This window comes from Urocampus carinirostris, chromosome 11, assembly GCF_059441175.1.
Source record: "Urocampus carinirostris isolate Australia breed hairy pipefish chromosome 11, RoL_Ucar_1.0, whole genome shotgun sequence".
Taxonomy (NCBI): Eukaryota; Metazoa; Chordata; class Actinopteri; order Syngnathiformes; family Syngnathidae; genus Urocampus; species Urocampus carinirostris.
In genome coordinates this window covers 21,507,624-21,522,160 of record NC_142359.1, presented here as the reverse complement: position 1 = coordinate 21,522,160, position 14,537 = coordinate 21,507,624, and the positions used below count along the sequence as shown (strand labels likewise).

Sequence of the window (14,537 nt, the reverse complement as noted above, 5' to 3'; positions counted from 1 at the left end):
CATTATGTCATTGTCAAGGGTCCGTGCTGTAAAAACCGGGGGTATTACAAATATTATTGTAATTAAACATACTGTTCAGTGTCTTTTTATAACATTTTTTGTTAGTGGTGTGCCGCAAAATTTTTCTAATGTAATAATCGTGCCCTGGCTCAAAAAAGGTTGAAAGTCACTGGGTTATTGGATCCAACCAACCAACGTTGCAATTGAACACAACTGGTATTTTCTCCCACGTTTAACCCATTTCCACCGGCAGGTGGCGCGCCGCTGATATCTGGGAGGAGCAGTTGGAGGAGGGATGCCAACTTCTCTAAGGAAAACTCCCACGCCTCAGAATTTCTTCACTACTCACACACACAAACTTCCAGAAAGAGAGCCGCACACATACAGGAGCCATCAAGACCCCGGACTGGTTGTCAGAACCCTGACATGACGTTGCTCATCCACTTTTGGACCACTTTTGGTGAGTATTATGAGGAAAATATGAATTATGTCAACTGTATGAGGGAATGTCATGTTTTGGTCATCACTCCCAAAAAAGGAAACAACAACACGGCGGTTAATGGAAGCCACATGCCAGATATTACTTACTTTCCTTGTCCTGACAGTAGCCGGGATGTTCAAGAGCTTAAATTTAATTCCCATATGTAATGTGTGTGATGTGGTACTTTCTGTGCATGACCTAGAGCAGGGTTAGGGGGCCTCTTTGACTGAAAAAGCCATGAAAGGTAAACATGTTTATTTTTTTTGTAGGACACAACGTATATTTTATGATAGAATTTAACAAAACCAACAAACTCACTCTCAGGAAAGGCTTGTTCCACTGTGTGATGTTTTATGATTTGATAAAATTTATAAAATGATAAAGCCAGTGCCTAAGTCCCATATCAACAAAAATATCACTTAAAATGTTTCTCTCTAATGCAGCTACTTAAGATTGTTGAGGCACATTATGACCATCGATTTTGTTGTAAATAATAGTAACAAGGTGTGAGCAGAGTTTTTTTTTTTGTAAATATGTGACAAAATACTGCAAACAAGAAGGATCCAGATGTACGTAAGGGTGTGCTCTATGTAGGTGTGGATCTGCCCACCCGTATAGCTTACCGATAGAATTGCCCTGGGTGCTTTCGGGTTTCGGGTTTACAGTTTTTTTTTGTGGGTTTACATTCTAAAGCATGTCAACAGTGATCATAGATTGTTTAATGAGCTTTTATATAAATGATTCCTAAGAGGCGTAAAGCCAAAAGGGAGGGGTTGTGACGTGTCATCGGTGAACAAACTGGCTCTTGGAAGTGAACTTTCCCACTATATCCATGAGGGCTCGGGTGGGCGAGAAGTGATTTTGGCCAATCTGGCCCCTGCCACGGATTTCTTTTTGGGGGTCTGACAGTGCCAGCTCAGGGAGGCAAGTACCTGGCAACGGGGACATTGACAGAGTGCGGGGACGCAATGAGGCCCCCAAAAGCGAGTACACGCAACACATTAGCCTGCCTTTTGTGACAAAATCTAAATCAAACAAGACGGTGTAAACAGAGACAATGAACAATAATGGGTGGATAATTTTTAAAAAGCAGCAAGAGAGAAGCTTGGCTGACCAAAACATACTGATGGGTCAGGTCAAGCTTGGGCTCAGGCTCAGGCTTTAGATCTTACTTCTAGGCTGAGAGTGGCCGACAAAACCTTTTCCCGCTTGTGAAAGGCTTGCTCGCTTCTGAGTCCGCTATTTACTATTTAATTAACACGATACACTTTAATTCCTTGTGCAGATCTTCTCTTAAAGTTTATTGGCTGTTGTTGCAATTGTTTTGGTGGATTACTGCCCCCCTACCCAATCATAGTTTGTGAAACTGGTCACATTTCCCAACGCACTCTCCGAATCTGATTGGCTAAACCAACTGCTTTCTTAAAGACTGAAATTATGAGACACAACCTTTAAGATTTTTTATGAAGGCCTCCGGGTAGATTTCTGAGCCCAGGAACAACCAAGGCGGAAAGCCCAATCAGGGAGAAGCAATGCAAAAAAAGCTGACAGCCAATTTGGAATTGTTTAAAAAGTATTAATGGACAAAATATAATTTACATCACATGATTCAGCTAATTTTACGGCCAGCAGAAAAGGCCTTGCAGGCCCTCGTGGCCCACTACTGGTGTAAACTGTAGTTGAAACTTTGCTCTAAATATTTTCGACTGGACAAAATATTTGCTGTGTCGCTTCCCATACACTAAAAGTCTCAGAGAGGATAACCATGGCCCTCGTTTTATCTCCAAGCCAGATGTACATGAAAAGATCCCTATCTGGCCCATGACCATACGTTTTCGACCCCTGCAGTGGAGCGAAAATTCAGATAATCATGTGGTCCTCTTTTTTGCTCTCAGCGGTTCTATGGAGTCCCGCCTGGTTGCAGGTCCCCGAGTTGGCAGATGTTTGCACAGAAGGCAGCTGTTACCCGGCCACAGGAGACCTTCTGATCGGACGGTCCCACAAGCTCAGTGCATCCTCCACCTGCGGCCTGCGTGGGGCTGAAACCTTCTGCATTGTGGGACACCTAGAGGTAGGGAGATACTGATGTAAAAGGAGATATATTGAGCAAATGCATCATCTTTACTGTTGGTTACAGTGTCCGAACATTGCAACCTCATAAAACTATGACTAGAATTCTTGTAGGTGGGTGATTTATGATTTAGCACTTCCTGGAGATGTTGTTGCAAAAAGTAGGTGGCTGGTGCCTTTTCTAAAACAGAGTAACCCAGGGGTGTCAAACTCAGTTTGGCTCTGGGGCTGGATCCAGACTTTCTGTTTTCTGTGTTGGATCAGTAAAATAAATAATAACTAATTAAGCAGCTCAGTGAAATACAAACAAAAACAAACAAATGTGCATGTTTAAGCATAATAAATAGGCCTACTTTAAAAAAAGTTTTCTCTAAACTAGTGGTCAGGAACCAATGGCTGTGGTATAAAATTCAACACAGGCTGTCATGACTACCGATGTGAATCACCTGTGCCCGCTCCTTTGGCGCCAACTGCCTCGGACTCTGATTTGCTCCCTGTCCCTATTTCTACCCTCTCCTATCTGTCCCCTTTTGTCAGTCTGTCTGCGAACCTTAGTTAACACTAGGCAAGCCTTTTTCGACTCTGACTCTTACCTGTTTTTTGCTCCTGTCTGTTCCCCGGCTTTCGACCTCTTTTTGTCCCCGACCACGTCTACTCTCCTTGCCTGGCTTACGACTTGCTCCTGACCACGTTTTTGCTCTCCTGTCCTGGCTGCTGACCTGTTTTTCCGTTTCCGACACGCCCTTGCTCGCCACGGAAGATCCACTTCTGCATTCAGAGCGACCTGCTTCCCGCGTCCAGCAATCATCGGATCGTGGTCGCAACCCTCTCTTTCATCCAATAAAACCCATGAGAAACGCAACACAAGTGGGTCCTGTCTCCGTTGTGGTCTTGACACAGGCAACTTTTCACTGTGGAATGCCTTTTCTGAATTGAGCCAATTGGGTTTCTGGCGCATGCTAAGCCGGAGCAACTATCATGTGACGGTTCGGTCCTGTATATATAGGGCACAGACTCAACTACAGTTTACAGTCAGAGTGTCACTAAATAGAACCCGTTTAGCTGTGCGTTGCTAATCCTTTATATGGAAGCACATTAAACAAAGTGTGTTCACTGTTGACACACCTTATGATGAAAACCCACAAAAAAAAACTGTAGACGCCTCAAAATTCCAGCCAAGCTACAGGAGCAATTTGATTGTGTGAGCTGAATGGGCGGGTGGATCTCTACACACACACAGCACGCTCCCCTCTATCCTGCACGCGCTCATGGCGCGGAAGGGAAAGAGATCTAAAAACTTTTGCAGACTTTTGTGACATTTTTACAAAATAACTCTGCTTGCACCTGGTTTTGGAACCATTGTTTACGAAAAAAATGAGCCTCAACAATCTTAAGTAACCGTGGCAGGGAGAAAAGTTTAAAAAGGAATACTTGTTGATACGGGACACAGGCTCTGGCATTATTATTATTTCATAAATGTTATCAAATCATCAAACTTCACACAGTGAAATACAATGCACTAAAATAGCTTTGGTTTGGAGAGTGGGTTCTGTTGAAATTGTCTTAAAATATGTGTTGTGGCTCTCTCAATAAAGAAATCGAAATATTCTTGCTTTTATGGCTCTTTGGGTCAAAAAGATTCCCTACCCTTGCTCTTAACCATGCCCACCGACCATTTTTCGTTGATCATTTTCATAAAATTCTGAACAAACATTATAAAAACAGATTTCCTTTTTTTAGGATTGAAAAGCATAGATAAAACAATTATAGTTTAAATAAATATAAGTGAGTCCTTTATTCTTAATCTTTTCTGTATTTGAGCCCCCAAGGAAATTATTTGGACACTTCTGGATTATAGGATTCATTTACATACACAACATTATACACTAAATCAGGTTATGTGATTTACTGCCTCCAGTGGAGACGTCAGATAAAAGCAAAATTGATATTGTTGTGGCCCCCAAAAAAGACATTCTTAATTTAGGTATACAGTATTGTTACAGATTTTTTTGTATAAGGTATTATTAAAAAAAATGATTTTGTTTCATAAAAAGGCTTGATCACATTATTGTCACATTTCTCGGGCTATAATTGTTCATTAGTTAGCTCGCTCTAGTGGTAAAAAAAAACAAACTGATTTGAATAATATGCAAAAATAAATGAACATGAAATAAACATGCATTGTTTTATAGATGTCATAATTACTGATGACAATCAGCTGTGCCCGCTCATTTGCCGCCAACCACCGCGGGTTCTGATTGGCTCCCTGTCAGTATTTGAACCTATCTGTCCCCTTTTGTCAGTCCGTCCGCGAACCTCAGTGAACACTAGGCAAGCCTTTTTCGACCCTGACTCCCACCTGTCCCGTTTTTTGCTCCCGTCTGTCCCCCGGCTTCGAACCGTTTTTGATCCTGGCCACGTCTACTCACCCGTCCCAGCTTTCGACCTCTTTTTGTCCCCAAACACGTCTTCTCTCCTATTCTCGCTTACGACTCGCTTACAACCCCAACCACGTTTTTGCTCTCCTGTCCCGGCTACTAACCTGTTTTTCCGTCCCCGACACCGCCATCGCTCGCCACAGAAGATTGACTTCCGTGTTTGGAGCACAATCCAGGTTTCAGAGCGACCTGCTTCCCGCGTCCAGCAATCACCGGAAAGTGGGCGCAACCCTTTAACTTTCTTCCAATAAAACTTGTGAGAAACGCAACGCAAGTGGGTCCTGTTTCGGTTCTGGTCTTGACAATAAATACTGGTAGGTCAAGAAATTTGCCTTTATTTTACATAACATGAGGCTCATCCAGAAAGAGCTGATATGTTTATCCGCCATTTTGCATCAGAAGATACCCCAAAAAAACAAAATCCTTGTGAAAGACTGGGCAAGACATGACAGGGAAAATAGTACAGTTTAGTTACTTGAGTCTCAGTCGTTTGCTACATGTCAAAGTGTCCTTGGGTAAGACACTGAACCCCTGATATCCCCAATAAGCAGGTTAGCGCCTTACATGGCTGCAAGGCCGCTATTGGGAAATGTTGAGCACATTGTAAAGCGCTTTGGGAAGTCATTGACTTGAAAAGCGCTATATAAATGCAGATCATTTCATTTCTTGAAATTTTGTAGCACTTGTTTTCAGTTGCACTGCACAATACAGCGTCATCTAGTGTTCAAATATTACACGTTGTCCCTTTAAGATGTTTGATTTCATTAAATTAGTTCAAATGGACACTTATCTAGTCATACTACAGGCACATGCATGTAAATAACCCCCCAGTTTATATGCAATGTCTACACAGTGTGCAACTTTTCTTTTAATTTGGGAGTTTTTCATGCGAGGATGTTGTAAATTTATACATTTAATGGTCTCTACATATGTAAGAATAATTCACAAAATGTACTAAATATGAGCAGCACGGCGACGCAGTGGTTAGCGCGCTTGCGGCACAGTTCTGAGGTCATGAGATCGAACCTCCTGTGTGGAGTTTGCATGTTCTTCCCCTGCTTGCCTGGGTTTCCTCTGGGAACTCCGGTTTCCTCCCACATTCCAAAAATATGCGTGTTAAGTTATTTGGCCAGTCCAAATTGTCCATAGGTGTGAATGGGCGAGCGAACTGTCTGTCCCTGTGTGCCCTGCGACTGGCTGGCAACCAGTTCAGGGTGTCCCCTGTCCACTGCCCAAAGATAGCAGGGATGGGCTCCAGCACCCCCGCGACCCTACTGTGGATAAGCGGTGCAGATAATGGATGGATGTATTAGTTACATATTTTGTAAGTTTTGGTTCAATCACATAACCTCTGCGGGCGCATGAGGTCAGTGTCTGCTTGTTGTAGGGATGTGTGGGAGTGCAGACATTCTCTATTTACAATATAAAGCTCTATGCGACATCACACTTGTAGGAGTGTATCCGTCTAAGTGCCAGTGGTGACTTTTTGCTTGCCATCAAAGGCGTCCTTATTGAATTTCACACACAGACACTCACTGTGAGGCGTCTTTGTACACTAGGATGAGCACAATCCTCAAGTATGCGCAATAAACGTGTGGAGGAGGAAAGGGTTACTGTGAAACTCTTGTAACTCTTCTACCATAAACGTAGAAGTGAGGCCTCGTGCATGGAATATTTGAGCAGAAACGCAGAAGAGGCGGACATGAGGTCGTAAACGTTCCTTTACTATGTTTACGCTAGGTGGCCTCGATGCGTTGCAGCTGTGTTGGATGGTAATTGTGGATTAGGTACCAGATGCAGACCTGATGTCACATCCTAATAATCCAGTTTTCCTTACTTGGTTGTTAGGAATTTAATGTTTACTAAAAATAAAAATATCTTTTGTCTATACCTGTGAAAGGCAGAACGGAAGTTTTTACTTTGGCTCTATCTGTTGCCAAGAAAACTTATTCGAAGTGAATTGAGGAGCTTAATCTTGAAAAGGGTAGTATTTTGACACCATCTAGAGGCCATCAAGTGGCTGAACTGAGTTCCCTCCACAGGATGTATTGAACGCGCCACCATGTAGTCCCCCTAAGAACACCTGAGTGAGGTTCTGAAAAAAGCTCACTAGTGATGGGTCATTGCAATTTAAAAAAAAAAAATTGATTTCTAACTGACATGATGGGTATTATGAAGATTAGAGTATAAACTATGTGATTATTGTAATTATTATAGTTATTGATATCTTACCTATGTAATAAGTATATCCATGAGATTTTGTTATATTAGACACAGGAGAAGAGGATTTGTAAAATGTATTTAATAGGGAAGATAAAGGGGTAGGGAAAATAAGCATCTGCTTCTGACTACCCCTTTTCGAACATGTTATGTGACATTATTTTGTTGTTGACTTATTGTTTTTGTCCTGTTTTTATTTTAATGTTCGAAATAAAGTTTTTCATTCTTTCATGTTTTCGTGGTTGACTTAACTTTAAACAGACAGAACGACCGGGCGTTGCGACCATTTGCATAAGTAACAGTTGCATAAATCAAGGCTTTGACTTTGATAAAAGATTGGATTCAGCTGCTTGGAGTGGTCTGTGGTCGCCACGGAGTGACACAGAAATCATATGTTTATCAATTTTGCTGGTTTTTATTAAGGGAGCTTTGGCACGAAACCTAGATAAAGACACTCACGGAGGCCTGAAGAACAACTGTGTCAATTTTCACTAAAATCCGCTCTGCTGTTGTGGAGCTTATAAGTCACATACAAACACACACACACGGACACAGACGCTCTCAAATCAGGATTTTTAAATCAGTTTAATGGAGAGATGAGATCTAGATATAAATGGATAGATCAGATAGATCTGGATAATTACTACATGGTAATCACATTGTAAGAACCAAATTGATATTTTATAAAAGTATATCAGAATGGTAGCCCTTTGCGCCAATTAGTAACACAAAGTAACTCTCAGCTCTGAAAAGGTGGGCGGCTGTGTGTTAGAGATAGAGTAAGGGCCTGCAGTCATCATGCGGCCCATCAGGTGTCTAAATCTGGCCCGTCAAACAAAAATGGTTAAAAAAAATAATGCTATTATATGTACTGGTAAATAAAGTTTTACTAATACACTTTTTGGGTTTGGTATGGTGTCACTCTCGTCCCCAGTGTCTTTGAGTGTAACTCCCCGCCCATACATTTTTTTTTTCCCATCAAGCATTAATGTGTACTGCGTATGGTACTTGCTATTATTTACCAAGTATTTCATTTATTGCCTTGCGACTGACTGGCAACCAGTTCAGGGTGTTCCCTGCTCACTGCACAAAGTGAGCTCCAGCCTCAGCACCCCCACGACTCGAGTAAGGATAAGCGTTGCAGAAGATGGATTTTATTTATTAAGATATTTCTCAAATCCCAAACAAGAAAAATACCTACTAAGCTAGCCCATTTGCATTCTGAATTCTTTCAATTAGTCTTATAAAATTTAATTCTAGAAAATGGTGACCTGAGTGTTTTAAAACCATTTTGATGAGAAACAATCAATTTATAAACAAATATGAGATGAAGTATACATGTACATGTAGATCTCTGCGAGTTCATTCTATTAATTTATAAATGCAAATGATAACAATTGGATAGGTTCACATCAGGGGTGTCAAATTTGGTGCACCAGGTAGTCCCCGAGAGCAATTGAGTAGCCCACAGACTTGTTCTGATGGGTGATTTTATAGAAAATTGGATTTCTAGTGGTTGACTGTGCTTATTTTTATCTTACTTCTAATAATTACATCTTGGTAATAACATATTATTACCATTGTAACAACATAGTAATAACATAGGTTGCTATTTTAGCCCTTCAAAAAAGTAGCTCTCGTGTTGAAAAATGTTGGCAACCCCTGGTCTACATGATTATTCTTCCTCGTGTATTGGATTCAAATGGATTCGATAGATGGAAAAAAACAGTGAAGTTACAGTGGCTTGCGAAACTATGTGGCCCCCTTTAACTTTTTGCCACATTTCAGACTTCAAGCATAAAGAATACAATTTCTTGTGAAGAATCAACAATAAGTGGGACACAATCATGAAGTGGAACATACTTTTTTGGATATTTTAAACTTTTTTAACAAATATAAAACGAAAAAGTGGGTGTGCAAAATTATTCAGCCCCGCTGAGTTAATACTTTGTAGCGCCACCTTTTGCTGCGACTACAGCTGCAAGTCGCTTGGGATATGTTTCTATCAGTTTTGCACATCAAGCAACTGATATTTTTTCGCCCATTCCTCCTTGCAAAACAGATCGAGCTCAATGAGGTTGAATGGAAAGCTTTTGTGAACAGCATTTTTCAGTTCTTTCCACAGATTGTCAATTGGATTCAGGTCTGGATTTTAACTTGGCCATTCTAACACCTTGATATGGTTTTTGGTGAACCATTCCATTGTAGCTTTTGCTCCTGTCTGGTTTTTCACACACGCAGCCTACCCTGGAAATATACTGGGACCCGTCTGCCTCAGCAACAACAAGGACCAATCAGCAGCAGCTTAATCATAGGGCGTACACATTTCATCTCGATGTATTATAGATATCTGTTCAACTTTTTTATAGGCTGAATAAAGCAGCACTGTAGACTACAGTAAGACCTCGGTTATCGCGGTTAATGGGGACCAAAACCACCCGCGATAAGTGAAAATCTGCGAAGTAGCGACGCCTCTTCAAAAAAAAAAACATTTTTAATTATTATTTTTTAGACCCGGTTAATGGTGAGCAAAACCACCCGCAAAAAGTGAAAATCTGCGAAGTAGCGACGCCCCTTCAAAAAAAAAAAAAAAAAAAATATTATTATTTTTTAGACCCGGTTAATGTGGAGCAAAACCACCCGCAAAAAGCTTTTTATGTAGTTTTTATGTATTAAGCTTTATCACTTAACCTACCTTAGTAGCCTGTCCTACGTATTATAATCATAAAACACAAGTGATCTTTCTAAGCATAACACATTTATTCAAAAACAATGGGTAAATTATGGTTTGCATGTTTGGTATTGAATGTGATAACTGGATTTTTTTTAAAAGAATAAATGCAGTTTTACACCTGCACCAACTCACCATGCTATACAAACTCAAATGGGAGTTATGAAATAAAATACTTTTTGCCTTAATTGCCATACTGGTTTGAAATGAATAAAGATAATACAAAATAAAAGTGTTAGCAGTTCAGGGGCAATAATATTAAACGACACCAGATCAAACTACCAGCCTTGGCCTACTAAAGCTGAGAGTATATCCTCGACTGTTCTCTAAATAAGAGGGTGCATTTTGTTTTGATTTATTTTAAAAATCACAGTTTTTAATTTTAATGACCTATAAACTCACTTTTTTGTTTTAAGGGACCTGTAGCAGCTACTAAAGGCCAACAGGTCACAGAGGTGTTGGTCGGGGTGAGAAGAGTCCTTTGAAACTATGCTGTTGGTATCTTATCCTCAGTAGGGTCGCAGGGGTGCTGGAGCAATCATCGGGTAGTGGGCAGGGGACACTCTGAATTGGTTGCCAGCCAATTGCAGGGCACACAGGGACAGACAACTCGCCCATTCACACCTAGGGACAATTTGGCCCGGCCAATTCACCTGAAATGCAAAAATCCCCAAACACCGGCCCGATAATACGCGCAAAATTCCCCAAACACCGGCCCGATAATACGCGCACAAATCCCCAAACACCGGCCCGATAATACGCGCACAATTCCCCAAACACCGGCCCGGATTTCAGCCACTATTGGAGGGCACAAGTCCCCCAACACTAGCCCAGTTCTTTGGAATGTGGGAGGAAACCGGAGTGCCCGGAGGAAACCCACGCAAGCACGGGGACATACAAACTCCGCACAGGAAGGCCGGTAGCTGGAATCGAACCCACGCAGGAGGTTTCCATGACCTGAGAACTGTGCCGCACACGCGCTAACCACTGCGCCGCCGTGCTGCCCGAGGCTATCATAAAGCATGGAATTTTTGTATAATGTGTTGCCTTTCTGGCTCTGACAGTTTTTTTTTCTCCATCAGGAGGAGACCAACTGCTTTCAGTGCGACTCCAGGGACCCGTATGACAAAGACGTCAACCCTCTGAGCCACACCATCGAAAACGTGGTCACAACGTTCGGCCCTGACCGCCTCAAAACGTGGTGGCAGTCGCAAAATGGTGAGGTCCTACTGTAAGATGCAGTTTAATGAACGGTGTGGATGGTGGGTGGGGGCGCAGGTGAGAAACGGGTGTGTGTCCCTAAAGTGCACATCAAGAAATGTGATTATGAACTGATGAGTCACCTCGGAAAAAAATGCCAAGTTTTCATCAGCCAGCCACTGATTACATTGGTACTTCTTCATACGGGCTTACTTTGTATAGTGCTTGTAGCTCAAATTACTTGTGTAACAAGCAGGGTTGGGTAGGGTTACTTTAACTTGATTACTTTCAATTACTTTTTGATTACTCCAATACCAAATATGCTAATAAAAGACAAAATAAACTAAATATGAATAAAATGATGACTCACAACACGTGGTAAGCTTTCTCTCCTGGCTTTGATCTCTTTGATCTCCGGCAAAACAAAAATAAAATGCGAGAGAAACAAAATGAAAATAAATCCAAACAGCTTGCCAAAATCATTTTTGCCGTTCCATGTATTCCGTTACTCCCCAAGCCTGCACAAAATTTAGTGATTTTATTCATGTTTAGTTTCTTTTGTCTTTTATTAGCATATTTGGTATTGGAGTAATCCAAAAGTAATTGAAAGTAATTAAGTTAAAGTAAACCCTACCCAACCCTGGTAACAAGCAAATTTTTAGCGATATTAAATAATTGAAACCTAATTGAAACATAACAGTCCTTCTAAAAGTATCCAATTAAACCACTAAAAGCTACGAAACACACCTTCTTGATCACTATGAACACATTCAAACAGTAATTAAACTTAAAATACAATAAGATAGATCAGATGATATTAACGAAATCAAACGTGAGTTTATTACGAGCACTTAGCATGGAGGCAGTAGCGGTAACGATTTGTGTCCGTGACGGAGCTCGCATACCTGTCAATTTATACGTTTTGCTTGTATTATATATGTTTTTTTCATCATTTTAGGTTGTTTACTCCATGTAACAATTTTTGTACAGGAAATAAAACAACCAATTTCGTCTTGCCCATTTAGGCTCTTATCGTCTAGGTCACTGGTAGCAGAAGTCACCGTTATCGTAGATTGCTAATATTGTTGCTGTATTCTATAAATTCTGTCCTGCTGTGAGTAAACAGGTGTTGCATTGTGTTTCTGAGGTTTATTATCACTTAACAAGGGGAATTGCAACCATTCATACGGAGAGACATTGGCTGAGGTCGACAGCTATGAGATCGAAAGACTGTTGGTGATACGTAAGCACTTTTAGTAAACTTAAAATTAAAGTTACTGTAACTTTAAATTAATTAACACACACATTCTTTATCCTTTTTTTTTTGCCTGTAGCAGATCGTGTGCGCAAACTGAGACAAACCGAGTATCACGACCAGAACACAAGTAGGACCCAGATGCGTAACGTTAATCACAAGTTTATTGAAATATAAAGGAAAGGCAGCGCACGCGATCCGGTGCTCGCTGGATGCGGGTGGCAAGCCGCTCACTGGATCGGAACATCTTCCGAATGTGGAAGTGGCTCTTCCAGAGTGGGGGATCGTTGCGTAGTCGACGGAAAAACAGGTCATTAGCCGAGACGGGAGTTCAGAACCTGGTCGTGGTCAAAAAATGAGATGTTAGCCGGAACGGGAGATCCAAACGTGGTCGGGTTCAAAAAACAGGCCGTAGCAGGAGACAAACGGGGAAATCAGGAACGGTCCAGTAGAAAACGTGTGACAAAACGGGACGCACGGGAGTAAGAGTCAAAAATGCTTACCTTGTGAGAACAGAGGTTCGCTAACGGACTGACAACAGGTGAGTAAAAGGACTGAGCTTAAGTAGGACGGGGAACCAATCAGGTAACTAGCAGCAGCTGGCGCCAAACAAGCGGGCACAGGTGAGTGTAATGAGTAATCATGACACGGAGATTGGCTGACTAGCTGGCGGGGAGCACTCAGGAGCAGTGAGAGGTCTTTAGTGTTAGCCTCTGGGAATGCTCGTGACCTGGATTTTCCGTTGTTTGTGGAGCAAGATTTCCCTTCAAAATAAAACTCCTATATCGAAATTTTTGTGTTTAGATGTGTAGAGATAGTGTGTAGAGATAGTGTTCATCTGGAATGGTGTAAACTAACAAAGTGAGAAATCCATATAATCTTCGTTTACTGCCTATGCATGAATGGATTAAGTAAAACTGTATGGGAACAGATGCAGAATAGATATTGCATTCTTAAGGGAGACTAAAGCAGAAATCCCTCTATCTACTTTCGAGGGAGTGGTGGGAACGGGACTGAGGGAGGATCAGCAGTCGGCGCAGCAGATGGCCGCAAAGCAGCAGGAAGCTGCAGATGAGCTGTCATTTTGTTTGTGATTTTTTTATTTTCTTCCGGTTGACCTGTCCAAGATTATTCGTAAGATTCTATTGTCTGTCAAATGGCTTGCTTAAGCGACCTCCTTTTGAATTAGTAACATTATTCATGTAAGGATAAGCAGTGCAAAAAATGGATGGGTGAATAGTCTTATACAGGATTCATTTATTGCATTCATTTATAATATATTTAAATAATATACATAATATTTTTACTAATTCATCAAAAGTTAAACATATCAAAGGGATTTTAAAAAAAAAAAAAAATTCAATTTATTCTTTGGATCTTTTATACCAAATTTCTTCAGCCCAATACACATACAGATGTTCAACTATTGAGTATTCATCAACAACAAAACCAGGAATGGATACTCCTTCTCTGAAATGAAGGGACCAATCCTCACCATTTTTCCTCTCATATAATATATATATATATATATATATATCTCATCTCATTAGCCGTACCGCTTATCCTCATTAGGGTCGCGGGGGGGCTGGAGCCCATCCCAGCCATCTTCGGGCAGTGGGCAGGGGACACCCTGAACTGGTTGCCAGCCAATCGCAGGGCACACAGGGACAGACAACTCATTCGCTCATTCACACCTAGGGACAATTTGGACCGGCCAATTCACCTGAAATGCATGTTTTTGGAATGTGGGAGGAAACCGGAGTGCCCGGAGGAAACCCACGCAAGCACGGGGAGAACATACAAACTCCGCACAGAAAGTCTGGAGCTGGATTTGAACCCACGACAGGTTCCCATGACATGAGCTGTGCCGCACAAGCGCCGTGCTGCCCTATATATATATATATATATATATATATATATATATATATATATATATATATATCATCTCATCTCATCAGCCGTACCGCTTATCCACATTAGGGTCGCGGGGGGGCTGGAGCCCATCCCAGCCATCTCCGGGCAGTGGGCAGGGGACACCCTGAACTGGTTGCCAGCCAATCGCAGGGCACACAGGGACAGACAACGCATTCGCTCATTCACACCTAGGGACAATTTGGACCGGCCAATTACCTGAAATGCATG

The 14,537-nt window shown here is 41.6% G+C and overlaps 1 protein-coding gene across 1 annotated transcript in view; it reads left to right on the top strand.

Annotated features, from left to right (window-relative positions):
* The first annotated feature begins 364 nt into the window (after positions 1-364).
* lamb1b (laminin, beta 1b) overlaps positions 365-14,537 on the top strand; it is a 43,970-nt gene continuing 29,797 nt past the window's right edge. Inside the window, exons 1-3 of the mRNA XM_088346803.1 lie at positions 365-460; positions 2,377-2,552; positions 11,023-11,158. Of these exons, the coding sequence (XP_088202929.1) occupies positions 427-460; positions 2,377-2,552; positions 11,023-11,158 (346 nt within the window). The 5' untranslated portion in view covers positions 365-426. The remainder of the gene's footprint in view (positions 461-2,376; positions 2,553-11,022; positions 11,159-14,537) is intronic.